The sequence below is a fragment of the Acomys minous genome (genome assembly GCF_964271855.1).
Source record: "Acomys minous genome assembly, chromosome: 20".
Lineage (NCBI taxonomy): Eukaryota > Metazoa > Chordata > Mammalia > Rodentia > Muridae > Acomys > Acomys minous.
The window spans coordinates 21,363,394-21,378,430 of record NC_140502.1 but is presented as its reverse complement, the minus strand read 5'-3'; the positions used below and the strand labels follow the sequence as shown (position 1 = coordinate 21,378,430).

The 15,037-nt window shown below is 46.8% G+C and overlaps 1 protein-coding gene across 3 annotated transcripts in view; it reads right to left on the bottom strand.

Annotated features, from left to right (window-relative positions):
* The window catches only part of LOC311591352 (cell adhesion molecule CEACAM1-like), a 35,751-nt gene that overhangs the window by 14,320 nt on the left and 6,394 nt on the right, over positions 1 to 15,037 (bottom strand). For all 3 annotated transcript variants that reach the window (XM_084770871.1, XM_084770869.1, XM_084770870.1), the window contains 6 exons: positions 13,621 to 13,899; positions 12,896 to 13,150; positions 4,708 to 4,986; positions 1,603 to 1,774; positions 1,258 to 1,405; positions 763 to 815 (listed from right to left, as the gene is read on the bottom strand). In XM_084770871.1, coding sequence (XP_084626997.1) covers positions 763 to 815; positions 1,258 to 1,280 — 76 coding nt within the window. In that variant the 5' untranslated portion in view covers positions 1,281 to 1,405; positions 1,603 to 1,774; positions 4,708 to 4,986; positions 12,896 to 13,150; positions 13,621 to 13,899. The remainder of the gene's footprint in view (positions 1 to 762; positions 816 to 1,257; positions 1,406 to 1,602; positions 1,775 to 4,707; positions 4,987 to 12,895; positions 13,151 to 13,620; positions 13,900 to 15,037) is intronic.

Genomic DNA, 15,037 nt, shown 5'->3' with positions numbered 1-15,037 from the left:
CAGAAAACAAAACAAAAACACTAAATGTGCCAAGTACATAAAGAATATTAAAAGCTGCACGAGAAAAATGCTAAGTCCCATTTGAAGGGAAACCTCTCAGAATTACACCTGATTTCTCAACAGAGATTATGAAAGGCCCAGAAGGGCCTGGATGGATGTCATGCAGACACTAAGAGACCACAGAAGTCACCCTAGACTATTATACCCAACAAAACTGTCAATCAACACAAATGGAAAAAAAAACCCACACAAGATATTCCACGAGAAACCAAGTTTAAACAGTACCTAACCACGAATCCAGCCCTACACAAGACTTTGGAAGGGAAACTCCAACCCAACAGGGCTAACTTTACCCAGGATAATAAAGGATAATCCCACATCCACAACACCAAAAGAAAGGAAGTTCACACACACACTCTACCACTAACAACATTAAAAAAAAAAAAGAAACAGGACCAATAACCACTGGTCATTAATATCCCTCAACATCAATGGCCTCAACCACTCAAAAAAGAGACACAGGCTAACAGAATGGATACAAAAACAGGGCCCATCATTTTGCTGCATGCTAGAAACACACCTCAGCAATAAAGGTAAACATTACCTTAGAGTAAAGGTCTGGAAAAAGGAATTCCAAGAAGAATGACCAAAGGAACAGCATGGAGTAGCGGTCTCGGTATCTAATAAAACAGACTTTCAACAAAAACTAATCAAAAGAGACGGGGAAGGACACTTCATACTACTTTACGTTACTTTACTTACTTTGTGTGGACAGTGTCAGGTTGTCCTCACTGAGAAGGCTCTTACTTCTTGGCCTAAATAAAGGGGAGACACTGTCAGTGTTGTTTGGTTCCTGAGTTGGGAAGGACCCTGGGAGCTGGTGATTCCTGCTTGGTGTCCTTGCTTGAGTTCACACCATGGCTGCTGCTGCCCTTCTTGTTGCTGCCTCCTTTCCCAACTAACCGGGGCCCTCCTAGCGTTTCTTCTTTCACCCTGTCCTTTTTTCTACTTTTGTTTGTGGAGCTGGGGATGGTACTTGGGGGGTGAAGAAAGCCCAGTCCTGATGATTTCTTCTTTTCAGTGCTCTGCACATTCTATTTTCACACACACACCCTTTGTCCCCCATTGGCCTGTTCTTTATCCTCAGTGATTGTTAGAACTGTGACCCTTGAGCCTTCACTAGACAGCCTTCAGTCCCTCCTCCCTCCTCTGCTGCTGGGATGACTAAATTTTCACCTGAGGCATCTTTTGAGGTACCTCTTTTTGGGTTGGTTTAACATTCCCCACCTGTTTTCCTTCAGCCCCTGGTGGCTTTTCTTCAACCTTTGTTGGTTTTGCCTGATCCTCTGTTTGTTTTCCTTCCTCCTTTATTTTGTTTAGGTTTTGGTCCTTCCCTTGCTTCCTCCTGAAATAGGAGGACAATTCACCTGTCACTCTAAACATCACAGAGATGGGAGTGTCTATGACCAACAAACAATGGGTACAGGAGACAGGGAGGCAGGGATGTGACAACTAGAAGGAATCCTTGAGAAGCAGCCCCAAAGCAAAGGGGAAAAGAAGAGCCCAGAGACCAGGTGATAATGTGGAGAAAAGTCACTGTACCTGCTCCTTAACAGGAAACCAATTACGAACATTAACACAAGCAGCACCAGCAGACCTTGAACAAGCATTGCGATAATACCCCTCTTTGAGGGATGCCGCTTTCCTTGCTGTTCTTGCTGTATGTGCTGTATGGGAGGTGTTGTCAATTCTGTGGTCATTCTTTTGTTTCCGTCTATCATGGGGAGAAACAAGGAGAGGAATATCATTAAGTCCATCATCACTGGGCAGCTGGAAAGGCACCGCTGATGGTGTGTGGTCTGTTTGTTCCTTTGGGGAACACACTTCCTGTAAGAAAGGTTAGCAGAGGTGAGGCAATAAGTGGGGCATAGACTCCCAGCTCTCCCACAAGCACTGTGTGTCTAGGTTGCCCGTTTATCTTCCCTCAAATCCTTGCCTGTGGAGGGAAAAGAGCATGTGCTTCACACTGCTGTAGCCTCCATCACATCACCTCAGAGTCCTCAGAAAGCTCTGAAGACAGGGAACGCCTACAGCAGTCTTTATGTTAAAATGAGAGTTCTTAAATGATGTCATCTTATTCTCCTTGTCCTGATGCTGGTGCTCATGAACATTCATGAATGTTCACCTGTCTGGCTCTTTGTGGCCAGGAGTTAATTGAAAGTATGCATTGGTTTAGTGGCTTCTAAATTGTCACTTGTTCCTCACAGGGACTCTGTCTTGGTTAGGGTCTTTGTTGCTGTGATAAAATGTCATGAACAAAATGAACTTAGGGGAGAGAGGACTTAGTTGCTCTTACAGCTTAGAGTGTGGTATTCAGGGAAGTCGGGGCAGGAACTGAAGGCAGCAGTGTAGAGATAGGGGCTGATGCAGAGGGCATAGAAGAACGCTGCTGTTGTTCCTGGCTTACTGTGTTGACTTTCCTAGGCAAACCAGGACCACCTCCCCTGGCTCAGCATTGTCCCTAGGGAGCTAGACCCTCCCACATCAATCATCATCAAGAAATGCCCCACAGGTTACACCACAGGCCACTCAGGTGCAAGGGAGGATTTTCTCAATGGAGGTTCCATCTTCCCAAATGAGTTAGGTTGGGTCAAGTTGATATAAAAGTAGACATCACAGACCTCCATGCAGAAAAATGATGTCTTGGGAACAAACAAACAAACAAACAAACAAACAAAGGAACAAAACAATAACAACCTAAAACCACGAAAAGAAATATGGACCTGTCGATGGGGTTTCATTTATATAACCCCAAGAATTAAAAGACTGAGGCAAGAGCATTGCCATGAGCACAAGAGCAGGCTGGACTAGCAAGTGAGGTCCTAGGCAGAAGAGCTAAGTCCTATCACCCCACATCTCAAAAACAACCAAAACCACCACCGGCTAATCCGGCAAAACTTGAACAAGAAAGTCACCAATCAGAATAGTCTGCTGTCCTGGTCCACCCTGTGTGCATTGATCTTGCGAGTAGGCTAAGAGTTGAATGTGCAGAGGATGCTCAGGAAAGGGCCTGTGACATGGCCAAGGCCTGTTCCTTACTGCTGTATACAAACATAGACTTCACGTGGATCCAGGACCTAAATACGAGATCTAGAGCTATAAAAACTTTACAAGGGACTCTGTGATGTAAGCTCCATGATGTTGGGTTTGAGTGTGACCCTCTTGACTGTGACACAAAAACAGAGGTGGCAACAATAAACAGACAATAAATTAGGCCTTGTGAGAACAGACTTATCTGCTCATGAAAGGCATTTTCAGCTGTGTGATCCAGCAATCCCACTCTGGGATGTGAAAGACAGAGGGACTGATGATCTGCTGGAGAGATAGCATGTATTTATATTCCTTGCTTTATCACTAGAGGAAGTAAGACATGGCACCTAAGTGTCCATCCGTGGATGAGTGGATAAAGACAATGTGACACATACGCTGTAATACCGTTGAGCTTTGAAAGAAGTAGAGTCTGTGTTTTGAGACCATGGGTGGACCTGGAGGGTACTATGCTAAGTGAACTAAGCCTTGCCCAGGATATGATCCCTTCACGATCTCAGTTACACATGGGATCATATTGTGTGACTCTTCCTGGGAGCTGTGAAGAGATGCCATTCCACCACACAGATGGCAGCTACAACAGACCAACTGAACAGCTGAGTTGAGTGTGGCTGAGGGAACCTTAGTGAGACTAACAGGATGGGTGACTCAGAGGTAGTTACATCACTGTGAAGCCCATCTCAGAGTTTGTCACAGCTCAGGAAAGACCACCAGGGCTCAGCAGAGCTCCATGGCAGAGCCTAAGCCTAGTAGTCTCTGTCTTGTCATCACTGTGAACAGAGTTCCGGACAGTCATCATCTCCTTCCAGTGAGGATGCTGGTCTGCATGGGACACTGTTCTCCAAAAGCAAACAAAAGGACCCCAACAGCACAAACATTTCAGAACAGTTGTCTCTGCACTAAAAACGGCACAGACCTTTCCTGGCATCGTTTCTCACTAACAGAGTGGTGCTCTTTGCCTAGTCCTGGTGTTGTGTCACGTGCTACAATCTGAACATGATGCACTGTGTGTGGGATGACATAGAGACTTGCATGGAAATAAGAACACCCACAGATTCTGATATCTGTAGGTCTCCTGGAGCCAGTTACCCATGAATACCAAGGGTCACAGGGCTGGCTCAGAGCTTACCTCCTAGCCACATAGTAATTGGGTTTACTGTTTGGGTTTTATTTGTACACTAACAATTTAGGGATGCTCTGAAGCCCAGGCTGGCCTACTCTCCTGCCTCGTTCTCCCAGGTGTGGGGTTGTAGTGGAGGGTACCATGCATCATTATATGGGTGTCTCTACAGATAGTCTGTCATCTGCCTGTGTCTGACATCAATTTGTCACAGCATCGCTAAAAGCAAATTCCCCCAGTAAAAGACCCTGGAGATGATGGTACAGTGGGTACATTAGCTCAGTGCACACATTTGATGATCTGAGTTCACTCCTTGAAACCCAGGTAGAGGTGGAAGGAGAAAACCGACTTCATATTGCTGTTCTCTGACCTCCACACATGCACCATGGGTCTCGTGTCATCATGAAATAATAATAGTGATTTTGGATAAGAGAGAATCCTCCAGTACAATCTAAGAGGAGAGATGAGGGGTCACTCACTGTTCACAATCAGTTGGAATGGGTGACTCCTTATAGAGTCAGTGTCATTGGAGAGCAAACAACTATATATCCCAGAATCCTCAGGTGTGAGCATTTCTATGACAATATTCCTGTTGTCTCCTGACATGTTCATCCTTCCAGGCTCCAATTCCAGTGGATCTTCATCCCGCCACCAGGAGAAGCTGATTCTAGTGCCGTTTCCATGGCAGGTCATGTTTAAAGTATCTCCTTTTCTATAAGTCCTCAAATCAACTTGGATTTCAGGCCTTGTTAGCAGCTCTGTGGACAAACAGAGGATGAGGACAACTGAGAAGAGTCCTTTCTCACAGATTTCAGGAGTTCTTGGGGCCCACATTCTCCCCCCCCCCCCACGAGACAGTTTGTAGTGAGCGAGGCCCAGGACACTTAGGCCATGCCCTGGCTTAACTCTGGAATTTGTCTGTTGGAATACACTTCTTCAATACCCAGGCTCCCGACATGCTCCACATGAGATGAGGTTTCCCCCTCTGATTCCTTCACATTTATTCATGTTAAACTGTCATCAACACAATAGTTTCATTAGGACTTTTCCTATGTGGATATTGAAGGGAACTCACATTCCTACATCTTTACTCTCATTTCTCCCCATGCATTCTTGCTCATCCACTTCACCCAGCAAAACGTACCCGGCCCCGACATTTCGGCCTCACATTCACACTTACATACGTGTATGCATATGCACGCACACGGATGTATGGATGTGTATTCTCAGTAGTGCCACAGTGAACACGGGTGTGCAGGTAACTGATGTGCCGACTTAGGTAAACTCCCAGGGGAGGGGCAGCTGAATGATATGGTGGTTATAGATTTAGGTGTTGATGGACCTCAGTCCTGATGGGCAGGTGCAGTAATAGAAAGTCCACTGTGCGGTACACACATCTTCCTTCTGCCCAGCACCCTAACCAACACGTATCAGCACTTGCTCTCTCCACAGCCAGTCTGACTGGCAGGCCCTGTGATCTCCATGGATAAATGTTTCCCAGGATCTTGATGGCTATTTGTGTTTTCTCCATCCATTATGCCACTTGTTTATGGGAAGATAGACTTTTGTTCTTTTACATTTTTAGGGTGCCAGGTGGTAGTTGTATACACCTTTAATCCAAGGTCTTAGGGTGCATAGGCAATTGGTCTCTGGCTTCAAGGCCAGCCTGGTTGGTGTCCGTAGTGAGTTCCAGGCAAGCCACATCCATACGGAAAAAATGCTATTTCCATAAAATAAAATGAAGTAACTAAAATAAACTCCTGAATTGTTCTGACAGAATTTCTTTGTGTGTGTGTGTGTGTGTGTGTTGTTGTTGTTGTGTGTCCATGTGTGAGTGGCTGCACATCCTCATGTGTGCATAGGGAAGAAGAGAAGAATTGAGATCCACATACTGTTTCCAGCTTTCACATGATTGCTGCACATCAGAACTCAGGTCCTCTTGCTTGCATAGGAAGCAGATTATCCAACGAGTCATACTTGGGCCCCTTGAGTTCTTCATATATTCTCAGTATTAGTGTCCTATTTGCATAAGAATATACCTCCCCCATTATGAAGACTGTTGCTTTATTATAATGATTGCTATAATAGCTCTTGAAATTTCACAGACTCCTTGCCAAGGTTGCCTGTTGCTCTCTGCTCTGCCACACATTCTCAGCATGCCTTTGCTGCGCTCATATTGTGAGTTCTTCCTGAGGTTTCGTAGGTCTTTCTGTTTCATGCCTCACATAAGGGCTTTTTTTAATTATTAATTTATTTGTATTGCATCTCGATTGTTAGCCCTTCCCCTGTTTCCTCCCATTCTTCCCTCCCTCCCCTATGTCTGTGAGTGTGGGAGACCTCCTCCCCCTATATATGCTCTTAGGATATCTAGTCTCTTCTTGGTAACTTGCTATCCCTCCTCTGAGTGCCGTCAGGCCTCCCCAACCATGGGACAGGGTCAGAAAAAGGGCACCAGAGTTCGTGTGAGAGTCAGATCTCACTCTCCACTCAACGGTGGAGAATACCATGTTCGTCGGCTAGGTCTTGGTAGGGGTTCGAGGTTTACTGCCTATATTCTCCTTGGCTGGTGCCTTAGTTTGAGGAGGACCCCAGGACCCAGATCTGCCTGTCATAAAGTTCTTCTTGTAGGTTTCCAGGACCCTATGGGTCCTACTATTTCCCCATTCTTCCTCACATAAGATCTTTAAGCCACTGGGAATGTTTCTGAAGCAGGGTTTCAGGTAAGCCAGGGTGGTCAGACTTGCTGTGTTGTCAAGGAAGAGCTAAAACATCTGATGCTCTTGCTTTTCTACCCACAAGGATGGGGAGCACCTGTATGTACAACCATGCTTGGCTCATGCGCTGCTGGGGAGCAAACCCCAGGCTTCCTGGTGTGTCCCAGACCCCTGAACTGACTCCTGTACAGAGTGTGAGGTGGGGGTCTCTTTTCTTCTTCCTGGTGTGGACATGCAGATCCCCTTGCCCTTTTGTTGGGAGGGTGTCATTCCTCCACTGTATGTTCTGACATCTTCCTTGACAAGCAGGTGGCTGTAGCTGTCTGAATTCATCCCTGCACCATCTCTCTCTATGCCAGGACTTCCTAAGCATTTTCCTGTTGTGGCCTCTTTTCTCCTGAGAAATATTTCTTATGACCTGGGGATATGGGTACATAAGGCTCATATGTGATTCAAATTTTTACTGATAGCCAGTCATGAAGAACTGTGTGTAAAACAGTTCTTTGGTGTGTGTGATGTTAGCATTTCCTAAAGGTGAACTCACACTTCTCATAATGAGGAGGAGGTGCTCATCAGTCTGCTCTGAAGGGTGGATAGTGCTGCTTGTCCACCGTGGTCAAGTTTGACACACTTGGCAGACACTTTGACTGTTCAGATGTCTTCCATTCCTTGTTGAAATGTCAGAAAGATGTTTGTGACTGTTTTCTCAACTGTTGAAAATCATTTCTAATCCCGTTAAATTTAGCTTTCTTTTCTGAGACAGGGTCTCTCGATGTAGCTCTGGCCGTCCTAGAATTCATTGTGTAGACTGAATTGGCCTGGGACCTCTTGGAGATCCACCTGCTTGGGAGATCCTGAGCATGGGATTAATGGTGTGCAACCATCATATCTGGCTCTTCCAGATGCTTTTTAAATCATTTGTTTTCTTTTGTGTGTATGTGTGTTTTGCTCCTACATACTTCTGTGTACCATGTGTTTGCTTTGTGCACACGGAGGCCTGAAGGAGGCATCTGATTCCCTGGAACTGGAGTCATGGACAGATCTGAACTGCCATGTGGTGCTGACAATTGAACTCGCTCCTCACTGAGCCAACTCTCCAGATCCCTTTGAATGATTTTTAAATTCAGCTTGTTTGTTGATGATGTCATCCATGCACATTATGTTTTCTGGTTGTTTTGACCTCAGCCCTCTGATGTCTCCCTCCTTCCCCCTTCAGGTGCCGCTCTTCCCTACCAATCATTTTTTCCCACATCAAAGTCTTTTCATTATGTCCGTGTGGTCTCCTGATAGAATTTTCCATTGGCATCTCCCAGGCACAGAGGTGTGTATCCCACAGTCGAGCAGAAAGGGGTGAGTTCCACGAGCACCTCTGCACCCATCACTAACTGGGATCCGGGGATCCCTCTCGGGTGCTCAGGCCTGATGACGAGCACCATTACCAACAGCAATACCACTGGCAGTAGCAGTGTCTTTCTGACACCGTTAGCTGTTTGCTGTTTTCTTTCTTCCCTGTTACACATCCACTGGGGCCAGCTTGTCCGTGGGTCGGAGTCAGCGGGACTTTGGAATTAACATACTTGAGTCTGTCTCAGACTCAGCTCCCAACACACAAGAGCCGACAGGACAATCTGCCAATACTCTCTTGATGTTACACTAAGTGGTACCCAGAGGAGCTTCTGACTGTGTGGACTCTGCTTCCTCAAACTGTTTATCATCGACAGCTTTTCGTTGGCATCTTCAGGATCGTTTAACCTCAAGACCGTTTGTCCTCAGATAGAGCTATCTTGACTGCTCCCATCGTCCACTTTTCCCTTTGGGTCTTTCCCTGGCCTTGTTGCTCTTGTAAAACAGACCAGCACTACACTGAGTAAGACTAGAGAGAGCCTGCAACCTTTCTCACTCCTGATTTTAGAGGAAGCGATGTCACTGCTGCCTCTGCTATTGTTTTTGCAGTGTTGTGTGCATGTGTGTGCTATGGCCATCAGTTAGCCTGTCGTAGTTTGTCTGTGGATTTATCATGAAGGTGAACCCTACCCAAGGTCTTTTATAGTTCTTGAGATGTCTACGTGATCTCTGTCTTGACTCTGTGTTTGTGGTTCATTACATCTTTGAGAGTCAAGGACTGACCCCTCCTTGCATCCCTAGATGCAAGTGGAACCAAATCTGCTGATCTCTTTAACATAGTGTTCAATTCCTGCATAGGTATGTCCTTGCCCCCACTGGTATCGGATTGGGTAACAAACATTTATCAGAAGGCGCCGGTAGATTCTTCCTGAACAAGTTACCTCTGTTTCTCTGAACAAATTCCTGAGAAGTGTAATGGAAGGAAGGGCTCACTTTGGCTTTTGTCTGAGGGGACACAGTGAACATTTGGGGCTGGTGTGGTAGAGTGGCAAGCAGCTGCTGTGAGGATGCTGAGTGTGAAGAGAATCTCCTTGTGTACTGTATGGATATGTCACCTGAGTTGCAGTAGGAAGAAAGGATTCTGGGATAGGGCCAGGAAAGTGAAACTTCATCTGGGAACAACAAGGAGGAGAGGCATGGTGGCTGAGCAGATTAACCAGACATGCCACAGAACGTAGATTTGAATAAATGAGACATTAAGCTTTGAGCTACTCATAGAACAAGACAAAGTTCATGGCCAAGGTGCATGTAAATATATTTGGACTCTCAGAGTTGTTATTCTGGGAACAGGGGTACAACTAATATCCCACACCATAATGATGTCCACTGTCAGCCACATAATCCAAGATTAGGACACTAGATTCAGGCTTAGGCCAAAAGTTCCAGACATGGGAGCCAGGTCAGAAAGGCAGGTATGGACCCGTTAAGAACTGTCTTAGTGGCTGGCAGACCAGGGGAACATGGCCTATGAACAGCTGGCTGAGCAGGTGGAGGCCAGAGCTGTGTAGCATTCTCTTGGGCAAGTCCAGGCACTTGAGGCAGGTGGAGAGCACAGTTGTCTGGGCCAGCCACTGCAGGGCTGGCTAGCAGACACCACTGAGAAGCCAGCAAACAGTTTGTAACAAGGTAGGACCACCCTTCATGCAGTATGGTCATGGCAGGAGGCTTTGCCCTTTAAGGCTTGGTCTAAGCAGCAGTGAATGGCTGGGGTGGGGCTAAGGGCAGCTCAAGCTAAAAACTATGAAGGCCCAGGTGTCTGAGCCGGTTTTGAAAACAGAACCCGAGACAGGAAGCTGGGTATAAAGAAGTCATAGGGGAAATATTTGTCTTGAAATTAGGAAAGTGAAGTCCTTTGGGGGGAGAGATCATTTTTAAAAAGTTATTTCCCGTGTTGAAAATGTAGGAAATCACAGTATCACAGTACATCTCCATTCTATATGAGTTTGCTTCGCTTATCAGCAAATTGTGTTTTCAGTGACAATTAGTTTTCTGTTTCCTCTGTAGGAGGGAACAAAATAAGACAGATTTGGAGAAAAAAGGGACTGAGACAGATTCTAGGTCACAGGCCATAGAACAGAGGCTGGAGGATTCTTTGAGTCGAAATAGAAACCTTCAGAGGAATGCACTCTCCAACTTGCAATGGCATCAAGGGGGACACTTCCGCATGGGAGAAATCCACAAAGGTGTGGGGAATTAGAATGGCAGCCCGTCAAGATACAGTATATTGAGTTAAGAATCCAGATTCTGGTTATTGCTGCTAACTTAGAGCAACGGCATACAATAGACTACGTGTTTTATTTGTAGTGTTTAGAGAATGAAGATACGTATACGTGTTGGTACATCATGCTATTGATGCATCTTCTGAATTTCAATGAGCTTCTGCCTTGAATTCTGAAAAGATTCTGACATTGCGCCCTTATTAGAGATGTTGACTATGTTAAAGATGCCTTTGCAGATTAAAGCTTGTGATGCTCAGCCATATGTATCCAGTACAGTGCAACAGTATTTTTGACCCTATGGCTTAGAAACTGTTACAGCTGCATCTTCCAATGTTACAGGACAAGCAACTGTGGGGAAATCTAACAGGACTTTAAAGGAAATGCTCATTGAGCAGGAGGAGGATATTAATCTCCCAGAAATTGATTTTTTGACAGAAGCATGGGAGCTGAGCTGAGGCACCAGCCACATGGCAGGACTTGATCAGAATCAAAAGGGCAGGAAGTCATTATTCTGGGAACAGGGAGGGGTTCAGCCTGCAGGAAACTCTCCACGAGAGGAGACATGGATGCCAATGCCTGTGCCTTCTCCTCCTGTCTTTATATTCAGTCCAGGGTCCTGGCCCTGATGGAGCTGTGCACATGCACATGTGGGTTGCATCCCCATATGCTGACACTGTCCTCACAGAACAGCACTGCTCTTTCCTTGGGTGGATGTAAGTCCAGTGAAGATGGTTATGAAGAGGAACCATCCCCCTCCCTGTTTCATGCAATAGTTTGGGGAGCATTGCTGTCAGGGCTTCTCTTACGTCTTTATTATATCTAAAACTTTTCTCTTATGTTTGAATACGATGTGTGTTCACGTGTGGGGGTGTGGACCATGTATAAATGGTGAGTGTGGATGCCAGAAGAGGGCATCAGATGCCCTCAACTGCAATAACACTTGGTTGTCAGCTGAACGACAGAGGTGTGGGAAGTGAACTTGGGTTCTCTGCCAGAGCTGCAGGACCTCTTAAGCACTGACCCACGTCTCCATGTCCTAGATCTTCTGCACGTGTCGGGTGCAATTCACCCAGACTTCGGCTTCTCTTTGGGGAGAGTTTCAACTATACTTTTACTCCCATCACACGTGATAGGTCTGCATAATTGCCTTCTACCTCTCAGTTGATTTTAGCATCTCTGTGTGAAGGTCTATCCCTTCTTCATTTTCAGCTTTTTAGCATGGGCATTTTCAGCGCATTTCTTAACTGTCCTCTCCAAGTCTAATGCCTTTTCACATCCCTCTGAACTATTCACAGTATCTCTTTCTTTGGCTTTGTTTCCCCATGGTCATGTTAATTTCATGTCTTTTGAAGAAAGGAAATCTTCATTTACTTGATTTCTTAGTAGGGCTCTTTTATTCTCAGTTCCATTAACTTTTTCTGTCTTCTTTAATGCTGGCATTCCATTCTTCTTTTGTGATTATTTATTACATTTCTGCAATTCTAGTCATATATCAAAATAAGATGTTTTCATTCCCTTGATACTCTGTTTGCTCTGTTGAGGCAGTGTTTCACAGAGGTGAATCTGGCCTTGAACTTGTTGTGTATCTGAAGATGCCCTTGAACTCTGGCTCTTCCTTCCTCTGCATCCCCAGTGCATGGTCGGCGGCCTGTTGGTCCCTGTCACACTTTCTCCTCATCTTAAGGAAGGGTGTGTCTGGGCTTCAACACCAGGCGATGCAGTGCAGCATAGTAGGGAAGATGTGGGCAGCAGGAGCAGGAGGAGGCTGGCCACGTGTGTCCAGTTAGGAAGCAGAATGTGATGACCGTTGATGCTCCCATGGCTTTCTGTTTTGATTCAGTCTGGGAATCCAGCCAGTGGAAGAGTCCTGCCCACATTCAGCATGGGGCTCCTACCACAGTTACCCTCATCTAGGTAATCCCTAGAGACAAGCCCAGGTGCCAGATGTGGTCATAGTGACCCCATTAACCACCGCAGATGCAAAGTTTTCAAGTATAATTAGGTTGTTTTGGTTTTGTGTGTGAATTTGTGCACGTGCGTGTAAAGCTGCGTTATATGTGGGGCTGAGTATGGAATCCATGGGTCAATGTCAGGTGGGTCCCTCAGTTGCCCTCCATCTTAGTTCTTGGGACAGTCTCTCACGAAGCCTGCAGGGAGTGGTCAGCTTGCTTAGGGTAAGAGAGTGTCTCCTGAGTCAGGGAATCTCACCGGAAGATTGGAATTTACTTGTGACTGTGGACACCAGCTATGGTGTTCCTTCCTCCCCTTTGCTCACATAGAACCAGAAACCACTCCAGAGAATTGCCCTGAGGCTCCACTCAGCCACTTACCATAGACTGTAATTGTCACTTCTGTGTGATTTTCATCATCAGTAGCAGTATTTACCGCCCTGCATTTATACCGTCCACTATGATCCTTTGTAGCCCCTTTGATGTATAGGTCTGATAGATTTGAAAGCATCCTCTTCTTGAAATGCCATCTATACCATATTTTTTTGTAACCGTTTGCCTGACAGCGTAGGTGTATGTCTGATCCTGCCATGAATTCAGTGACGTTAGGAGACACTGTGGGTGTTTCTGGGCCCCCTGGAGGAAAGAGGAAGATACGTGATAACATGAGAGGACAAAGAAAGATCCTGTTGTGCAGAAGGCCAGTGTATCCCTGAGTCAGGTGACAACCTAGCTTTCTATCATGTGTCAAGCAGGGCAGGCAATTACAATAGCTGCAGAGCAATGGCCTGACAAGGCCCAGGTGCCTCTCTCACATTCCACACACAGAGGGGATCCCACCCACACCCTGCACACTGAACCTTTGCAGGCGCCCACCCTAGCTTTCCATCCCCCAGAGTGGTCCTGAGCCTCTCCACACAAAAGCACCCTTCCCCCTCTCTGTCGGAAGGCTTGGCCTACCAGGATGTGTGTGAACACATGGCATCCCACCCCGGGAGCTCAGGATCAAAACCTGACATCATGGCCCTGAGCGCTGTGCAGTACGGACACAGAGCATGTGTATGTGTCTGGGCAGGTGGGACCCTGGGGAAACCGAAGTTACTCACAGTAAACCTCCATGAGATATCCTTCACTCGTTTTGGTATTTGCTGGGTTCGTGGCTACACACTGGTAATCTCCTGTCCAATTCCTTATGACTCCATTTAAAAGCAGAGTGTAGTTATTGTCAACCAGTTGGGTACCTTTTCCCAGTGGATGCTCCTTGCCATTTAGCAGCCATGTGATGGACGTATTTTCATACCGAGGGTTACAGTACATTGCAATGTAGGTGTGATGTTCCCAACCCCAGTCATAATTGCCTTTAGTGTTGAGGTCTCTTATCTGAGCTGCATAGATAACAGGAAAGAATGGACAGTGAGGTGGCTGGATACATGGAAAGTCATCTCCTCACAGCGTGGGCCTCTCCCACCCATCCACCCAGGAGGGATGGAGCCCGAACAGATGCACGAGGCTCTGGGCACTCAGCCCCTGGGCCCACCTGCACCGGGTGTGGGAGAAGAACTGGCTTCCCCACACATGAGCTGAGTTGCCGTGTTTGGCTGTGGACTGACCCAGGAACGGCAGCAGCAGTCCCACCTGGCTCTCCCGGGCTGCGCTGCCTGACCTTAGGTCATGGGGTGCTTGAGTCCCTCAGGATGGGGCACTCTCCACTGCTCAGCCTGAGCATGAGTCCCCTGAGGCTTTGTTTTCAAGGCTGTCCCACTGGTGCTCCATGAAGGGACTTCCCATTGTTCTTTCACCCTGAGGTGATCCCACAGCCTGACCCAAGTCTGGGTGTGTGGTCAGAGGTCACTCCCAGAAGACCTGAAGCAGGCCTGGCATTTTGGTGCAGTGGTTACCCTGGACCACAGCCTGTGCTCTCAGCTCTTTTGTGGTCATTGAGCCAATGGAGTCATGACCCCAAAAAATTGTTAGCAGAGTGAGCAAGACAGACAGTTCTTGAGTAGATCCTGATCCTGTTTTTGAGACAGAGGACCACGTGCTCTTTCCTGCACTGCAGATGCATGTTTTCCCGTGCAGATGTGACTGACGCACCACACAGAACAGGGACTTGTGAACTCGGGCCCTCATGTGCCTTGTGTGCTGACAGATCTGGGAGGGACATTCAGACGGTAACTGTTTACAGTGCGTGAGAACTGCTATTGACACCAGGTTCTAAAGGCAATTCCAGGAAGGAAGCTCTCTCTACAGCGTGCAGCCAGTCCCAGGCCAAGCTCTGAAGTCCTGCAGGGTGACAGATGATGAATGGGGGATGCGGAATGTGGCCTGATTGACATGGTTCTTGTCCAGAGAGACCTGGGAGTTTTGTTGTGGGGGCTGAACTGATCCGACACACGCTCGAGGTGTCTACTATAGAAAGGGATGAATGTAGGGACTTGTACTGTCGTGTTAGTACTTCAAGGAGTGGATGTCCCCAGCTGCTCTGGCGAGTCAGGCAAAGTGCACAGGAGCCAATAAATGCAT